The following is a 6,272-nucleotide window of genomic DNA, read 5'->3' as shown; positions in this document are numbered from 1 at the left end:
AGTCAGTCTCGTTGATATGACTTGAAGGTTCTAGTTGTATTAACATTGTTTTTTAAGTTGTCTAAGTTGATTTAACTTTATACTTAGAGTTGAGACAACTACCAATCTTACATTATTAGGGCAAGAAAACTTTATTTACCTAGTCAAATAAACTCACATTTCAGTATTATAATAACTCACACTTTCAAGTTCTACATTTATATAACTCATAATTTCAAGTTAGGAAGATTGTAATAATGCATTTGTTTCAACTTAGATATATTAGTTGTATTGACTTCGGATAGCAAGTTTACATAAATGAATAATAATTCTTGCAGCGCATTTGTTCAGATATATAACATTTATTTAAAAAAAACATGTTATACATCAACTTATATCCAAAATGTAATTGGCAATAGAAAATGAAACCATACAATACACTTGCATGACCATGCTGCTGACCATACCTGAGTTAGTCAGGTCTCTCGCCTCACTGCAGTAACATACACACCTGAAACGTTGAGGTATGCACAGTTGCACACATATTCACTTAAAAATGAAACCCGAACAAGACATCACACTACTTTTAAAACACCCATCAACAGAGGATGACAGCTGGCCCCAAGGACACTGGTCATACGACACACGTTTTCTCATCTCTGACACTGACTGCGTGACCTAGGCATTTTTTAATTTTTGCTTGGGTACACTGAAGCCGAGATGGAGATATGCAGAGTAAGATCTATGGTCTGCTGTCAAAACTTTACAAACTACACTGCTGAAAACAAGAACAATATATAGAATAACAGTCCAAAACAGAAACTCCCTTCTTCCAGGAGCTATGACAGTCATTTGTTTAGAGGTGATATCTCAGCAGTTTATTTCTGAGTCCATGGATTCTTGCAGAGCACTGGTCTGGTTTGATGGTCATGATGACCTTTTGAAGGAACTCAAAAGAGTATTTCATGTTGCGGGGGTACTCGAGGTTGAGGCAGTAGATTGCCCCCATTAACATGGCAAAGCCTGTGGGCACATCTCGGAGGTCATGTAGGATGATCTTCTCTTCTACCACCACGGCCACATTGAAGACTTCCAGAGGAAATGAGTCAAGCAGAGGGCCTTCATGTCCAATCAACAGTCCAACCTGCATTCCTTTCAGGATCACATCGAGGGTTTCTCCATGAGCCTAATAACAAAGACACATACATCTTAATTGACTGTTCCAAACTTGAAATAAAAACACGACAAATTGCAAGGTCATCATTTTTTCAGTAATTATTGCAATCCCTAAATTAACAATAGTAATACTTAAACAATACACACTATTGTAACAATGAACATTATATTGGCTATGGCAAAACCTCAAATTAAGCGAGAGAAAAGTAAATGTATAATATAAGTAATATAGTGACTTACATCACACATCCTGATAACGTTGGAGGAATCCTCTGCAAAAAATATTGGAAGACCGAGTAGGGCAGCCGTTCTTCTGCTCTGGTTTGTGTCCTCCAAGGGGAAAACAGACAAGGGTAGGTAAATATGATAGCCAAGCTTGAATCCTTATCTTTGCACATTTTTGGTAATAGTTTCTCTGTAAAATACTTGCCTCTTTCTGAAGACACTGCAGAACACCACTCATGGCCGACCTTCTTCCAGATGCTACAGCAGCTTTGTAAGCCTCCAACAGACTTGGAACCATGGCATCTAGTCCTTCCAGCAAAGATTTCAGCAGGTCTTTGGTGACGATTCTGCTGAACTCGGCACATAGCTAAAACAGACAAAAGAACAGAGAAATTACATGAGTGAGAGAAAAATAAGAGCACCATGTAACAGCTGTAGTAATTTAAAGAGAGGAATCCAAAACATAACGGCAAGAAATAGTACATGCTTTATGTTGTTGACGTATAATATCCTATAGTTCAGTAATAGTAGTTGTACCACATTGAAAGTCCTCAATTATAATTAAATGATGGAGTATATGATATTATACTCCATTACTTATGTAATAGTATTATCAGCAACTTAAGTAGAATTATTCATCTTGCAGTAAAATATGCCCTTTTTATTTTTGTGTTATAGCTGAAGGTACAAAAATATATTGTGTAGAAGTAAACAATTGCACAAACTGCACTCGATTAGCAAAGGATTACCTGTCTCTGACCAAACAATGCAGGCCATCTCTCCATGACAGCAGAGATCAGTGGCTCATCACCGATGATCTCCTTTCTTCGCTGTGAGAATGTTGCGATCATCAGTTCACCCAGAAGCTGTAAATCGGAGTCCTTCTTCTGCACTTCCAGTGCCATGGTATTGCGATCTTTCTCTGACTTCCCAGTAGTCTGTCCCTCAGGTGGCTCTGGCAGGTAGTGGATCTCTCCTTTTTTTGACTTTTTGACTGGCTTGTGGTTTTCCTCGCCCCTTTTTCTTTTATTTACAAGAACTTCAGGGCATCCAGCTGCCATCATTCTCTGACGGTAATTGCCCATCTTGAATCTCAAACTAAATACCCAGCAATACCACCCTCTACCTGACCCTGGCTCTTTGAGACATGGGTGCTTTGCAACAAGAGCTTTTGCTACACTTTCATAATGGTCTTTGTTGGGATAGGCTGTGATTTTAGATATGATATCCGCAAGTCTGTCCAGTATTTCACTTTTCACACCCTTTGAGATGACCATCACAGTTTGATCCTGGGCATACGCATCATTTGCTGCTCTCAGCTGATACTCAACATCATGGGAGAAAGCTGGAACAACAAAAGGATCGGGCCATTCTGTCGATTGACTGCTACTTGGGGAATCAAAGCTTACAGTATCCAGTGTTGAGTCAGAAACCACCTCAGAAGATGTGAACAAAACCTTCAGAGTGGCTCGTTCCGCTGGTAGCTCCTTAATGTCTGTCAAATTGCAGAGCTGATTCCCAAAGTCCGAATCTTCAAACTGTAAAATGAAGTTCCCTCGGAGACCAAGAGTGTTGCGCAGTTTTGCACACAGATCATCAACTGATGAGGGAACATCTTCTAGGGTGACCCGCCTTATATCTTCAGGTGAGAGGATAACTCTGAGAAGCATCATTGAGGTGTCTGCATCAGCTGAAACACAGTTAACAATATAGAAAACACTTTATCATCAGGAAATAAACACTGGAAGTGAATTGAAAATAAGTTGCACGTAATACAATTTACGGAAGACACTAAAAAAACACTTCCCAGTCCAACTTTACCTTAATTTAACATGAATGTCCTTGGAGTGACAAGCAGCTTTCCTTCCACAAGGTATGCAGCAAGAGGGGTGTAGTCATTCAGATTGTCAGGCTCGACAACCACAGTCACTGCAGGGTCTCTTCTGGCAAGTTGGAAACACCCGAGATGAATCACGAAGGCTGCTGTGAATAGTTCCATAATGAATGATATGCAGCAATCCACTACACAGATATCGAGTACTCTCCCAAAATCTGGCAGTCCACTTGTCCGTCCAACTGAGAGCACCATTCCTTTCGAATATTTTGTCCCATTTAAGTAAACAGTGGAGGTGAGAGAAACAGAGTTCAGATCTTGAAACTTACTCCTTAAGGCCTCTCTGATAGCAACATCTAAGATGTCCACAGATACGATTGATGATTTCCCAGTCTCAATGCTTGGTTTGAAAATTGTTGGCATCTCCAAATAATATGCCAACATCAGCTGATGTCTTGTGGCTAAAGTGTGCAGAATATTTTTGAAGTTGCCAGTATTGCGAACCACCTGTTTGAAGAAAGAATGTTTGGCCTCAAATCTTATTGTCCAGAACTCAATTGGTGGACCAAATTTCTTGATCAGTACAGGATAATGTTCAAGATAATGATGCTTGGGACGTAATCTTGTACCAGGAAATATTTCCAATAGCAACTGTCTGTGGTCAGAGATTTTTGCTTGTAGGTAGCACAGGGTTTCTGTTGTGAATGAGGGGCTGGATAGTAGCTCCACAATGTCTTTCAGTTCAAGGATCACAGACCAGGTTTTTTCACTTTCTGGAATTCGGTGGCCGATCAGCAGTGGAAGGAATCTCAAAAGTGCCCAGTTCTCATGTCCATTGCCACCAATAGTTCCATTTTTGGAAAAGTTTGCATGTATTGCTTGAGGCCTGTTAGTTTTGTCATTAAACTGAAAAGGGAATGATCCTATCCTTTCATTAAGGTCATTCAAAGTGAAATACTTTTTAGCAATCAGATCTGAAAGACACATGCACAGTTCCACAGGTACAATTCCTTCGAACAAATCATGAAGAAAATCAGGTGGAAACCCTTTTGCAGGATGAAAGTGAGCAAGTCTTCTTAAAGGACAGTCTCTTTTTAAACCATCAACACATGAGGCATCAGTTGTCTTGAGCACATTAACAGCTTCATCATACAAATGTGGTGTTCTCAAAGTAAAAGTCCCACTTCTGACATCATACTTCTGAATATCTGCACGGCTAGCCAAACAAAATCTGCAACATTTCTCCACATTGAAAGACTCTTGGTATCCAGCAAGTGAGTGTGCACCTAAGTTATCAGCAGACACATACAAAACAGTACCTTTCACATAAGAACCAAGTCCTTGTACAAATATACCGATGGTCTCTAAATGCTCAAGATCTCTTATCAGTGGTTCCAAAACCTTGCCGTAACCATATTGTTTTAAGTGTACAGTTTTGCACAATATAGCTAGATAAATTGATGATAATGTTGATCTAAATTTTAATGGTATGTTGGATAACACCCAATAAATGCCACACACTTTGTGTTTCTTTTTTGAAGTCCCCAACGGATTACAAACTTCAAAATCATCAATGTATAAGCCAAGAGCAATTCCTAATTCTTCAGTGAGAAGTTTGTTTTCTTTAAAGTATTCACCATCTTGAAATGAACTGTAATGACCTTCCCGTCTTCCCGTTGACTTCTGTAATGATTGAAGAATCTCAGTTCTTTCAAACAACTTACTTAACAGCTCTAAAATAGGAACATAAACAAATGAATGGTTTTTTCTTGTACATTTAGCACATACTCGACGGGTTCAATGACTGTAAAGTTTTTTTTATAAAATGACTGCCTTTTACGCTCTGTGCCCAAAGGTCCCTGTCTTGAAAGAAATGTCAGTGGGTTTAAAGATTGTATTTCATCAGACAATTCTGTAACAACAGAGGCATCAACTACACAGTTATTTTCCTCCAGAACCTTCTGTATAATTTCTTTGATATTTTGATCAGCAAGTTCTCCAATGTCAAATAACTCATCAATTACTTCCTGTATTGCTGAATTAGAAACATGTAAAATGGTTTGCATGCGGAGGAATAAGGATGCAAACTTATTTTTAATGGTCTCTCTATTTTCAAGAAGACCTTCAGCACCAGGTAGAGAATCATATGAAGGTGATGCCTCAGTATCAGAAACAGAATCCTCCCTGATTACAGTATTTGTATGTCCATGCTGTACACAAAGCCCTGGTCTAAGACTATTTAGGGTGGAACATTTATGATAGCGGCTTCTATGAGCAGTAAAGGTTGATAGTATACTCGACTTGAATGAGCAGTCTACGAATGGACATTTAACTGTTTCCCTGTTCCTCAAATGAGTCTTTAAATGAGCTAAATATGTGTTAATGTCACTAGGCTCTGAGAATGAACACAAATCACAGCATAATTTTGACACACATTTGTTAGCTTCTTTAACATGTTCTTTCAAATGTTTTTTAAGTAAAGCTTGGGTTTGAAAGCTGTTCAAACAGTCTTCATAAATACAGACAAGGCCTGAACACCTTCGATGATGTCCGTGACGCTGTTTATAATGCTGAATTATTCTTCCTTGCCAATTGGAGGAGAACGTACAAAACTTACATTTCCACTTCATGAACTGGACATGCTCGTTCACACCTGTAACACAAAATAAATGCACGTTATTTACCTTGATATTGACCTTCCACAAATATATTGGTATCAGCATTTATGTTTTCATATCAGCAGAGATGAAAAAAATGGCAATTTTTTTTACAATAAAGACAATTATGCTCGGGGTGATTCAAATGTACGTTCCAGTGTTCAGGTTACATTTTTAATGGCAGTTGCCCCCTATGTCTTCAAATCATACCACAGCAGTAGCGAGTTTCATGCAGCAGAGCGGTCAAAGATGTCACTGTTTGTTGTGTTTTTAATATTACGTTTTTATACAGGGCCGCCCCTCCTTATACGCAGATCACGCAGAAGCAGACTGAGGTGAGGCAAAATGTGGCTCATTTTGCGGAGGGAGCCTCATCTGAAGCGCACCGACAGCGCGCCACA

At 39.1% G+C, this 6,272-nt stretch overlaps 1 protein-coding gene across 3 annotated transcripts; it reads right to left on the bottom strand.

Moving 5' to 3' along the window:
* Window positions 1-370: 370 nt before the first annotated feature.
* LOC117450756 (sterile alpha motif domain-containing protein 3-like) lies at window positions 371-5,863 on the bottom strand. Of its 3 annotated transcripts, XM_034088693.2 has the most exons (6): window positions 5,832-5,847; window positions 3,202-3,363; window positions 2,130-3,070; window positions 1,586-1,747; window positions 1,396-1,485; window positions 371-1,165 (listed from the first exon to the last, which is right to left on the bottom strand). In XM_034088693.2, exons 3-6 carry the CDS (start codon window positions 3,051-3,053, stop codon window positions 836-838), a joined length of 1,506 nt encoding a protein of 501 aa, XP_033944584.2. In that variant the 5' UTR covers window positions 3,054-3,070; window positions 3,202-3,363; window positions 5,832-5,847; the 3' UTR covers window positions 371-835. The 3 variants fall into 3 exon arrangements, with proteins under 3 accessions (XP_033944584.2, XP_033944582.2, XP_033944583.2); XM_034088691.2 differs by lacking the exon at window positions 3,202-3,363 and having other exon boundaries at window positions 5,832-5,863; XM_034088692.2 differs by lacking the exon at window positions 5,832-5,847 and having other exon boundaries at window positions 3,202-4,232.
* Between the last annotated feature and the right edge of the window lie 409 nt (window positions 5,864-6,272).

This window comes from Pseudochaenichthys georgianus, chromosome 8 (genome assembly GCF_902827115.2).
Source record: "Pseudochaenichthys georgianus chromosome 8, fPseGeo1.2, whole genome shotgun sequence".
NCBI lineage: Eukaryota > Metazoa > Chordata > Actinopteri > Perciformes > Channichthyidae > Pseudochaenichthys > Pseudochaenichthys georgianus.
Note: the sequence above shows the minus strand (reverse complement) of the source record. Positions and strands in the feature narration are given on the sequence as shown.